The sequence below is a fragment of the Gouania willdenowi genome, chromosome 14, assembly GCF_900634775.1.
Source record: "Gouania willdenowi chromosome 14, fGouWil2.1, whole genome shotgun sequence".
In the NCBI taxonomy this organism is placed as follows: Eukaryota; Metazoa; Chordata; class Actinopteri; order Blenniiformes; family Gobiesocidae; genus Gouania; species Gouania willdenowi.
Genome location: NC_041057.1, coordinates 27,624,522 through 27,637,591, shown reverse-complemented (window position 1 = coordinate 27,637,591; position 13,070 = coordinate 27,624,522). Strand labels below are relative to the sequence as shown.

Below are 13,070 nucleotides of genomic sequence, written 5' to 3'. Positions count from 1 at the left end.
TTTTTTGCTTCGGTACAGAAAACGAAAAACGGAAAACGAACACCTTTATTTGTTTTCTTCATCACCGATTTGTCAAAGTACGTGACCCAGAAGTGAAGCATTACACATTCCAAGATATCTTTTGTTTTGCAACACTTATGAGTCTGTGAGGAGGTTCTGTGCCCAACACCAGCTAAAGCAAAAAGGACACGTTTCGGATTCACAGTTGGAAGCAGCGATCTTGTCATGCCGAACTGCTGTTAGCATAGCCGTTAGCGTCAGATGAGAGTATACTTCCGGGTCACGTACTTTGGCCAATCGGTAATGGAGAATACGAATAAAGGTGTTCGTTTTCTGTTTTTTTCATTTTGGTTTTGGTAACAAATATCAAATAGTGTTTTTGTTACATAATGAAAAACAAATGAACTAATGATACATGGATTCAGTAGCAATGATAGTGAATAATAGCAACAATAGTGTCAAATAAATAGTCAAGCATACCAATAGATATTGGATATCCATTAAATTAAAAAGAAGAGGGAAAATTAGGGTTCACACAAAATTAGAATGTATGCATATATATGTATATAGACATACACACATACCCATTCTTTACCATTGTTAAAAGTTCAAAAGAAATTCCATTAAGGAAATCAAAGTCTGATCCCAAAAAACATAATATTTTTTTTTTTTAGGAAAGTTGTTAAAAAAAAAATCTTGTAACTTACATTAGAACAAACACATTTAGAGATTGATTGAACAACCCCCCTGACTGCCTATAATCATTAAGGTGTCTCGTCCTTATACTTGAACTCCTGAGATATCAAATCAATCATAGATGACACTCAAAGTAGTCTGCTAAATATTGGGAAATGAAAATTGCTCTAAATAATATGATCTTTTACATCAGTATGATTAACTTCATGTGCGTGTCTAACTGTTGGAGATGGTGATCCAAACAGATCATAGATCAAGTTCAATATGTTACACTAGTATCCTGAAGCCTCCCCTGAGGATGTGGCCTGTGTTCTAATGCAAGGGATATGCATTTTACGCACACTGTTGCACCATATCTTTCCCATATCAGTTACAGTCGTCCTTTCCACCTGGTTTGAAAAAGGATAAAATCAGATCCAGTGTCTAAATCTGAGGCTCAGCATATAAAATATGGAGTACGAAAGGGCCGCATTGCAGCTGTTTGTAATTTACTCATTGGCTGTAAAGAGTGGCCAAATCATTTCCTCTATCCCTTTCTTTGTCACCTCTTTCTTCCTTTCATGCATCCTAACAGGGGTGATTTGATAAAGTATAAAATTGAATGAACTGTCCCAGATTCAGACATGGAAACCCTATTGCATGTAGAACTAATTGAATATGCGCCCAGGCTGTAAGAAAAGCCTGACCCAACGTGCCAAGAGCCACACCGTGGGAGAAGAGTTGGATAATCTTGGGTTTGATCTGATAGAAGAAAAACAGCAAGGAAAAGCAGATAGTGTTGGACAATAAAAGCCTGCACCACAACCTGTGTCATTTTGATCCAGTGTTTTCTTTTAGTTTCATCTGGCAGCACTGCTGCTCCAATCCTCAGACATCCCTAAACATCACTGAGTCAGAAACACATCATAACATGTCAGAACATATCGAGCCCAGTCCCAGTAAGATGGTGGTGGGGTTTGTTCCCAGCATTGCTGAAAGATGAGAAACAGTGGGGAAATGGTGGATCTATTACAAAGCACGGACAGAGACGGTTACCCCGAAACAAATTTTTTGTAAAGTGCACAGTCTGCCCAGATGAAAGAAAAACCCATTCAACATGCTTCCATTTGCTGTTTCACATCCGTTGAAGATCTGGCAGATGTTCACAGAAGCCCTAATCCTGCTCTGGTTCCTGGGAGCAACGTTATGTTCACTGGGTGGGGGTGCAGGAGGATTCGACTCAGCACCTGGAGGTGAATCTGCCCCAAAAACCGTACAGCGTGTGAAAAGTTAGCAAGAGTTGATACATGTGTTGCACAAAAGCTCAAAATATTTAGACAGCTGCAGCATTGTCACTGGAAAATGAGAATAAATCTAATGTGTAATAGTGTAAAATCAACATTTTTTAAAGTTTTAGAAGCCTCTAATGCTGGCTGATGATTTGAGAGGCACAATGTTTAATTTCTCCACGGTCCACTGGAAAGTTACAGTCATTCCTCAAACTCTACTTTGTGTTTTTTTTCAAGGATTTGTTTACTTTCCCTTTAACTTGTTCTGTTTTTCTGTGAGATGCATGGTTATATTCAGAGGTGCAAAACTACCAATGCACATTAGCGCAGCTAAGATTTGAGGAGGAACAGAAGTAAACGAGAGGCGGTTGATGTGAGAGAAATGAGAAAAAAGAAAACCAAATAAAGTTTGGACACATTTTGATTTGATGGACAGTTCCAGAGCGGCGTGTAGACTGAGTCATCTAAACATTTCAACATCCTGTGAGAGCAATCAATCCGTCAGTGACAGTAGCAAGACCTTTTGTATTTTAAGTGGTCAACTTAAACTTGATGAATAATACATCTTTGATATTATTTTAACAGGAAGCCATTTAAGATACTATTTCTTTATTGTTTTTTTTTTCTTCTTTTTTAATAGATAATTTAATAATAATGAATGCAAGCTACAAAAAACCATTACATTGGGCAGCCAAAAATCTTCTGCTGTTTTTTAAATAGAGGAAGACAGTCAGAAGGAGAGTCTTGATGATAAAATAAATACTTTTATTAAAATTATACAATTAAATTTGTGGTGCTACACTGTTACGGTGCAAAAAAAACAACGAAGTTTAAAACAGTTTTGTTCTGTTTTTGAAACTCTTAATACAGCATAAATGTATTTGTCTTTTCTTAAAAGCCAGCAAAGTCTTAAAAACCAGAATGTCAAATCATTTTTACAGAAGACCCTTATCAAGCAGGTTGTTAGTATTAGACTGTTTTTTCTCTTCTATAAGGTTCCCATTATTCATCCATCCATTATACATTTATTCAGCACAATGTTTTCACCTATGGGACATATTTGGGCCTGTTGAGAACTACTGTCTTTATGTATGTGTGGAATTGCTTTACTGAGTTTTTTATATTTACATACAGTACCTGAAGACAACAAATTGTAGCGTGGTGCATACCAAAAACCTCTCCATCTTTAAATACCACGTCATATTAAATACATGTGTATTGTGTCAAAACAGACGAAAATAGTTATCTTTTATGTTAAGAAAAGAAAGTTGTTTCTGACTATGCAGCATCATACTCATGTCACTCCAACAGATAAAAGCCTGCCAGGACTGTAGGATAATGAGGTTTACTTCATTCCTTGGACCAGGTCTAACAGTAGATTAGTAGCAGTAGATTAGGTAACTTAAAACCCAGCTCCTTGGCTTTTTTTTAATGATACAAATCTAATTAAGTTGTTTATTGATTTAAATAATATTAAAGCTGGCTTGCATACTATATAAGTCCTGTTCATATGAAAGTATGTGTCAAAAATAAAAAAAAAGTGTGCCAAAGATTTTTCCATCAACTTATCTTATGGCATAAGTAACAAAAAGGGTGTGAGAAGTAATTGTGATCAACCGAATGAGAACTGAAGAGAAATCCTTGAGTGCAGATCTTACAAACAGTCTTGGGGAACAAATTCCACTCCAAATGTGGAAAACAGACTTTTCTTGAGCAGATAGTCTTGCAGAGATGATTATGACAGAAGTGTTTAGCAGTGGCAAAAAAAAAATAAGTACACATGAACACCAGGCTAGGCCATCATGGAGCTAGTGAGCACAGAGGCAGCATACAACCAGCAGATTCTCACATGATGCCAGGCTCAAATACACAAAGTAGTTATCAAGAAGGAAGGATGAGACTAGCGGCAGAAAAAATCCACAAAACAAAAAAAGTATACCTAATAACAGCTTTTTCATAGTTTTAAAGCATTCTCTGACCTCTACTAACTGCATTATCCACAAAGTGCCTAGACCTGGATGGTTGCGGTGTTTTACCACTTAGATCGATCAACATCATCAATGTTTTCCAATAAGTCTAGTTTGGAAACCCTACAAAGGTTTTTTTTTTTATTTTTTATAAAGCAAATAATATTTGCATCAAAACCCATTCTACATTGTTTGCTTTTTATGGAGAAAATCTACAGTAGTTCTTGTTGTGCTACAAAGAAGCATCGGCTAGGAGCAAGAGTTCAACCGACATTAGCATTACGGCACCACACTGGCCAGCAAGTTGAAATCCTTGCAGGATATGAGGCAGAAAAAGTAATATTCTTCTAACTATTACATTTAGATTTAAAGCAATACTGACTCGCATCTTTTACATGTTATGAAAAGACGAAAACATATCATTTTATTCGATCATGTAATCATTGCTCATTTATTCCGTAATCCTTCATGAAGTCATCGTAACTCTGTGGATTATTCACTGGAATCCATGTCCTTCAATAGCTCAGGTAGTAAATAATTTATGAACCAATGACAATAGCACAGGAACTTGGCATACTGTAGGTATTATTGACTGTTTTTCAAATGAAACACTGCACACCCCCCCCCCCTCTGTTTACAAGTGAAGAATTCTGAAAGTTCCTCCACACAGTAAGAGTCTATACACCAACATGTCTTTGGTTCACATTTACATCATAACACTTGATATTCCTTGGATGTCACCCCAGGACTTTTTAAAAGCTAAAGTTAAGGGATTCTAGCATGAATGATTAACACACAAGGGAAGCAGCAAAAATGAAGCAACCATGGAAATGTTTACAAGTGATGTGAAAAATCTCACACAATGGACCAAAATATCCAGAGACCTTGATCTCGTGCTTTGAAAGTATTTGAACATATTATAAATTGTCAAGCCTTCATGAATTCCAGCTTTTCTAAACAAGTGTGCAAAATGTTTTTGATTCCCTTCCCAACATGTTTCATTCCGGCACTATCCTTGTGTGGATTGAACATGTGGCCTAATTTTCCAGCATTAAAATTCATGTAATGGGTAATGCGGCTCAAATGCTATGAGAGTAAAAAATGTGCACTGAGGTTTGCTTGGCCGACGTCTTCACTGACACACCCAATCAGCTCATACACTCAGTGTAACATGACGCAAATGAGGGAATGAATTGATCCTAACCTTGAAACTCTAGAATAAAATAAAAACAACAATCCTAACCCTAAATTCCTTATTTCTCAAAAGGCTTTGTGTCAAAGTCATGTAATATTATGGATGAGTTAATATTCTTGTTCAGGCCGTAGACACCTCGATGATATTTTAATACAGTGATTAACTGAACTATTCTTTATTGTCCGATTTGTTCATATTTCCAAGTCTGTACACGGTTTCAAAGGGGATCAATGTCCTCCTCTTTATTTTGCAGCCATCACATTATTTAGGGGCTTCTCTTTACATCCTTTTCCACCAGAAAAATACTTCTACTGGTATTTTGTAACAAAAACTCTATGAAATCTACAGCTTCAGCACATAAACCTCATCTTCTTGTGTTAGTGGAAAAGACCCATTAAATTTTCTAAAAACATCCTTAATAACTTCTCTGTTCAGTTCGTCTGCCAAGTTGGTAATATTTTGATTTCTTTGTTTGTCCTGTAGCAGGATTGTGTCAAAAGCACTTATTACTGAATCTAGATCAGTTTAAATAATCAAACAATCCCTATCACTCATCATTGGCAAAATTTTAAAGTTTCTTATCTAAGTTTGGAATTGACCGATGTTTATTAAACTTGACTCAGCTATGTCGCGTGGGTTCGTCAATTACCACACCAAGTTTCATCCAGATCAGATCAAAATTCCGAATGTCATTGCAATTTTTCTAAGTAGTGGGGGTGCCCATACATTTGGACCTACTGTACAGTTATTAATGGGGATATAAATATCTCCCAACCTTTTAAAGTGTGAATGATTATGGTACCATGATCAGGATCATTGATCCAAATAACCTACAACATACTGACCAAATGATCTGGACGTTCTTAGGCATAGCACAGAGAACAAGACCAGAAAAATCCAAAAATAGAGAAAACCCTTTTCAAACAGACTAGGGCTGGGCAATATGGGCCAAAACTCATATCTTGATTTTTTTTTTTCAAAATAGCAATATACGACATAAATCTTGATAATTCATCCATCCATTTTTAGGGTCGCGGGGGTCTGTCGGTGCCTATCTCAGGGCGCCAGTCCATTGCAGGGCAACACACAGACAGACAACCACTCACATTCATTCCTACGGGCAATTTCAAAAATCAACCTAACAGTCATGTTTTTGGATTGTGGGAGGAAGCCGGAGTACCCAGACATGCTAACCACTAAACCACTGTGTGCCCTAATCACAAACATTTTTATTAAGTCTGACCAGAAAGACAATTCTGGGTTAAATGTGCTGATGAAAAATGCCACACAGGCACATTTATTAACAAACAGCTGCACATTATGTGCCATTTTTGCCTTTTTCTTCTTTAAAGGGGACATATCATGGTTTTAAATCCTTCCTTTTTACATATAAATCTTACAGTTGTGGTCTATATAAAGCGGAACTGCAATGCTTGGGTCTGAATTCCTCATTATTATAGCTCCACCCCTTTTCTACCCCTTTTCTGATGTGCTTCTAAGAGCAACTCGTTTTGGTGCGGTCTCTTTAAATGCAAATGAGACACTTCATACCCCAGGTTCAACTCCACCCTGATCGGCCATTTTTGTAGTTTGATATAAGAGATACAGCTATGTAGCGGCGCATAAAAAGTTCATTCACACGTTATTTACAAAATGTCAACAACAGAAGACTTGTCCATCCAGCCTTACATGTTTGAGCCAGAGTCTGACCCAGCGGAGCGAGATGAAAATGAAGATGATGAACCTGCAGAACCCTAACAAGTGAGCTAACACAAGCACCGAGCTAACGCTAGCGCCAAGCTAACGTCACGAAATGCATTTTAATACAGTCTTTTCAAAGACAAAAACGGCAAAATGAAATGACTAATGAAAACTTTAGACTTAAATTAAGTCACGTAGGCCATATCATCAAGGATCTAAAACGAGCACACAGCGCTAACATATGAAGACGGTGCAACTGCTAATGCTAACAAAACAATGACAGGGACGTCTTATCACACTTTTAGCGTTATTTAGAGCTTACCGAAGTGCTCTGTTCATCGTCTCCAAAGATAGAAGGAATTGAACCCTCAATCAGACAAAGTCTTTCGGCAAATCCTTCTTTATACTGGTGGAGGTTGCAGAAGCAGTCATCCTTAAAGTGCTGCGCGCACACAAAAATGACCTCACCCACAGATGTGGGTACATTTCCGTGAAAAATAAAACTCAACCAGGCACTTTGAAAAGGTTCTGATGCTGGGAGACGTTGTAATGAAGTGTGTGGGTTACTACATCCAACAACCAAACATTTTGATTTCTCCTCTCGTAACTTCTGCATCCTGGAGGTTGGACTACAAAATAAAAGCGAGAAATAAAAATGGCGGATTGCTCAATGTGTTGGACCTGGAGTCGATGTACTAATTTGGCAGTTCCGCTGACGTTATTGTTCAAAAAACATAATAGAGAATCGAAAAATCGAAACAGATTGAAAAATATGACCAAAACAGAATATAAAGATATCAACGGAGCACCTGAAGAGATTAATTTGAACTTTTATGTGCTTCTAAACAATCTAAATATACATCAAAATGCATTTAAGGGCTAAAAAAGTGGATTTAGCATGATATGTCCCCTTTAAGGGACAGCACGTGTGAGTGAGTTCTGTAGTGTGGCTTGTTTAAAGGAAGGTCTGTGTTATGATGCACCCAGAAATCCATCTAACTTTCTTCTTCTTCTAAGAAATAGTGAAAGTAGCGACTCCTTTTACTACAAAATAAGCAATCAAAAATAAATATATTGATATAGATGATAGTGTAATTTTCTATATCGCCAAAATAGAAAACTCAATATATCTTGAATATTTATATATCGCCCAGGCCTAAAACAGACTGTTGTGTAGTTCTGTTTCTAACCCTGACATTGACCGTCTATTTACATATTTGTCTGTCCAATTAGCAATGAACGGAGTAATATGTTGTGACATAAGAATGGTTCTCATTTACTGCATCACTTTGAGCTTAGACAAGTTTTTCTGTAAACCTGACAAGCTGCTAGTGTCCTACCTGAGAACCCTGTCAGGACCACCTCAGCAGGGTTCGTCAACGGGTCAAACTCAGGCTCTTTTCTTTACAAGCCGTCATGAGTTCTGTGGTGAAACTGTCCGTCAGTGCGTGCGTTAGCCAGTGCTGTCGTAGCTAATGCCAAAGTGCTGCTGTTGTGAAGAAGCCTCGCTTTAGAAAGTGTCAAGACGACAGGATAGAATTTACAAGGACATCCATTATGGTCTCACGTTCAACTACACAAGCAAAGATTTGTCCTCAACTCTTTTACCAGCACATGTGAATCTCTAAAGAGCACAAAGGGGCCCCTGTGTCACCTCTGACCCCAGCAGTACAGTGCCTAGAATCCTGAGATAGCACAACAGTCATGTTAAGCAGACGGCTAAGTAGTCTAGTGAAATATACGTGACCTTGGCTATCGGAAGAAGCGGCGAGGCCCCCATTTCTATAGATTTATGACAGCCGTTCTGGGCAGGGCGTGATGTCCCAGTTCCCAAATCTGTTATCAGTTATAGTTTGAAAAAGTATGACATAGTGGAGTGGACGCCTGCTGCGTTCTTCCACTCAACAGTCCCTCAGTGCAGACTTGCAGGCTGCTGTATAGTTTTGTGGTGTTTGTGAGGGATTTACAAAGAGCTGCAGCAGCTGCTCTTCTCTATGCTTTAGGTGGAGGTGATGGGAAGGTTAAAGGAAAACACCTCCAAACAAAACCCACCATTACTTATTCAGGAATACCACTATTACCACTGAGCACATGTGAACGGGTTGAATTTAGTGTTTGGATGTAAAGTTGACTTTTGGTAAGAATGTTATTATTATTATTATTATTATTATAACTATGTAGACCTATATAGTTGGATTTTTCTGTGCTTTTTTCCATTTAAAAAAATGTTTTGGTTCAAGGTGAACTTTCAGCTTAATATCCTTCAGATTGTAAAGAAGACAAGACGTCTGGATGAATTTTCATACTTTATTAATGGTTTGAAAACATGTATTATGTTTTTAATCTAATTCATTGCTTGCTTTTCTGTGATGAACTCATTATTACCTTCAATAGCAAAAAAAAATCAAAAGCAGGGTTTTATTGTAAATGTGCTCCAATATTAATAAAATACAATAACTTGTGGTTGAACACAACCAAATCTAATAACATGTTTTTAAAAAAATGCATTTTCTTTTCCCAGTAGTAGTAAAACAAAATAAAAACATGAATCCAGTTAAAGCTCCTTTATTGTCATGGCAATGGTGCGTTTGAGGGAGGCTCGTTTGTGTGTGTTTGATGCAACAATCGTGTTTTAACACTTCAGTGAAACCTAAGGCTGAGTTGAAATGCATTATTTAGTTCTATTGATCTCAAATCAAGAGAGCATGAGATGCAGAGCAGATTTACTGCAATGGTCTCTGCAGGAAACAATACATACATAGAATAACATGTAAATGTCAATACTAACGTACTACTCATACTAAGTTTGATGTCAAAATTTGTATGTACTGCATTTACATTAGGTGGTATGGAAAGGTTGAGGACACAAAATACCCAAATATTTTTGGGACATTTTTGAATTATGCACGGTGGGCACACTACTCATACTCATACCGCCCCATGATGCATTGCGAGCAGACTGTAAAATTGTCCTGGGACCGACTTCATGCAAAAAGTCAAACATCCCCTTTTCAAAATAAAAGCATCTGTTCTTGTCTTCCATTAGTTTTTAAGGCTTAGGTAAACAGGCTTCTTGTTTTGAAGTTAACCGGAAGTTTAGTGGCACAATGGAGGGTCTCTGAAAATCTCTGAAATGTCGGCATGAAATGTGTATACGCGAGTTTTATTGATCAAATGAACATGTTTATATTCTACTTCGTCACTTTCTCACTTGGAAGTATAGTTCAATGACTATTACAACAGGCACTAAAGTGCTTTTAGGATTATTTTTTCTGCCCCAGTGCATCGCGTACAAAGCTAAAGCTAACGTAAAATGCTAAATGCTGTTAGACACTACAGAGCCATCAGTGTAGCATACAGAGATCTGTGCTAACATGTGCTGAACACTCTGTAACATGGCACCTTCTCTGATTTATTCTTGATCCTCTAAATCTTTTGATCTTCTCACACATGATCCGAGCACCCCCAGTGTGCACACAGGTGGTTGTTTATGGCCCCCCACCCCCATCCTCCTTAACTTATCGCTTTTATTTCTTTCCCAGTGACCGACATCACAGCACCAGCTCCCCAGACCGAGGGCTGAGGAAACGAGCCAGCTCCGAGGCCGAGAACAAGTGCAAGCCCCCCCCTCCACACACCTACAATACAGCAGTGGGTGGGGCGTCGCCGCCTTCATCTTCACCAAAAAACTTGTCATCCACTCTCGATGCTAGCATGGCTACACTGAACCTCAGCTCAGCTACAGAAGTGAGTGAATCAGAAGCTCAGAAGGAGCAGAAGGACGAGGGGGGGGTCACAGCGGTGGAGGCAGAGCGATGTAAAAGCACCACCCAGGAAGATCCGGTGGATGTAGAGAGTGAGACTGAGGCCGTGCCACAGATTAGTCCAGAGGCACCCAACACTGCAGCAGACAAAGACTTTGAGAAAACCAAATCCCCCCCCCAGTACGTTGGTGCCATGAACGGCTCTTTGGTTAGAGAACAAGCTCCTGTGGGCCTGGTCCCCGCACTGAGCTGCTCTGTGGAGCAAGCCGAGGAGATCATGGGCACAGAGGCCACGGGCTTAGGGCTGGGGTTGGGGGCGGGGCTTGTGCTGGTAGAAGAGGCCCAGCCTGAAGACTACCACTGCATCCCTGTGGACCACGCGGTCGCTGTGGAGTGCGACGACCAGGTGCTCGGCGAGCTGGATGTGGCCGGCATCGAGGAGTGTTCCCGACGCATCTATGCACTTAACGAAAACATGTCCAGCTTCCGTCGGCCGCGGAAAAACTCTGAAAAGTGATGAAACTTGCACAGTAGACGCGTTTAGGGGAGTGACATGAACCGAAAGGATGAAAATCTGTACCTCACGCCTCAGTCACACCATCGGAAATTCAAGGAACTATTCTAAAATACTTGTTTGCACTTGTTATTAACGTTTCCGTAAAAAAAAATGTAAATCATCAACAGTTAAAAGTGTGAGTACTGGGGAGTGAGTTTCATTTTTTCTTTAATAATGGAATGATTCTTTCTTGTGCATTTAAATCTACTGTAGAGAAAGAGGAGACATGCTTCAACGTGACTTCCATAGTGACACGAAACATTTCATTAAATTATAGCAGATTAGGAACTAAGACTGATGTGATCAGAAAGTGTGAATACATTTTCTAGCTTCTATCCCAGCTTTTCTGCTCTTTTTGCCAAAGAGATGTGATATTCCTTTTGAATATATTGTAACCTGCAGAGTTTCACCTCTAGGTTAAACTAAATGCAGTCCTGCACATTTTAGATGTCAACCTCCACTAAAACCTCTGAATCAAATTAGAATGTAGCTCTTAAAGGGATCCTCCACGGTTTTTACAAATCTGGCCTAAAATCTTTGAATTTCCTTATTAGAAGATCTATGCCTAACAACACTTTATTTTTGCACCATATTTGTTTTATTAACTTTTAAAAATGGGACTACTTTACCGTTTTAAAACCTGTTTTCCGATATCTTGAAACCACGTGATTGATGATGTCACACTGCCTGTAAACATCCCATTGTTTCCTATTGGAGTGAAGCAAGCTTTTTAGATCATTTAGCAGCTTTTTCACTCGAAATGACAACTTGTGCTGCTTTTAGTTGCTCTAAATAATCAGAAAAAGCTAAAGATGGAGATGTAAACCTTTTGTTTACAGAAAGAGGATAAAAACAGTTGTGACCTGAAAAATAATCTATCACCGCAGGTGGTTACAGTTCCGACAAATGCAGTTTGGTCGTAGACAATGAAGCAGAGAAGAAGAGCTCTTCTAAGGGACCTTTACTTCTCTTAAACAGTGAGCAGCTGATGCTCTGGTGGCTGAAGTTAGCGAATAAATCATGGACTGTTGAAGACGCAAAAACCCTGAGGATAGAAGTTGTTCTGGGTGGAAGTCTTTCAATAGTCCATGATTTATTCTCTAACTTTAGCCATCAGAGCGTCAGTTGCTCACTGTTTAAAGGAGAGTGAAGGTCCCTTAGGAGAGCTCTTCTTCCCCTCTTCATTGTCTACTACAAAACCGCAGAGTGGGAACTGTCACCCTTTGGTCATAGATTATTTTTTTAGTCACAACTGTTTTTATCCTCTTATTTTAATCTTACATTGGCATCTTTAACTTTTTGTGATTATTTTGAGCAAGCAAAAGCAGCACAAGTTGTCATTTTAACTGAAAAAGCTGCTAAATGATCTAAAGAAACAGGCTGAATGCTTCACCAATAGAAAACAATGGGATGTTTACAAGCAAATGGGGTCGTGTGACTTCATCAATCAAGTGATATCAAGATGGAGAAACACAGACTCTAAAACAGTAAAGTAGTTCCAAGTTATTAAAATGAACTTTGTGCAAAATAATGTGTTTTGTTAGGCATAGATCTACTAATAAGTAGATTTCAAAGGCTTGAGGCCACCTTTGTAAAAACAGGGGTGGATCCCTTTAAGAAAAGCCCAATAATGTGCCAGCATACGGGACAGCCGTTCTCCAGGACTGCTGGTAATGACCTGTGCTGTTGGAGTAACAATGGTGCAGAACCACAACTCACAAAGGAAGGAAGGAATCTCACCTCCACTGCGTCTCCAGTTCTCTTTTCTCTCTCTCATTCCCAGTATTCTCAGTTTTACCTGCTCACCATTACGTATTCTGTCCAGCCTTTTCCTGAGGATCCTTTCGCCAATGAACGTGGACCACAGCAGGTTCAGCTGTGACCGTGAGGCGGGAGCAGCGACCAATTAGATGCTGCGTTACT

The 13,070-nt window shown here is 39.0% G+C and overlaps 1 protein-coding gene across 1 annotated transcript in view; it reads left to right on the top strand.

Annotated features, from left to right (window-relative positions):
- Window positions 1-12,394, top strand: part of uvrag (UV radiation resistance associated gene) — a 163,461-nt gene extending 151,067 nt beyond the window's left edge. The window contains exon 15 of the mRNA XM_028467535.1: window positions 10,370-12,394. Coding sequence (XP_028323336.1) covers window positions 10,370-11,108 — 739 coding nt within the window. The 3' untranslated portion in view covers window positions 11,109-12,394. The remainder of the gene's footprint in view (window positions 1-10,369) is intronic.
- The last annotated feature ends 676 nt before the right edge of the window (window positions 12,395-13,070 follow it).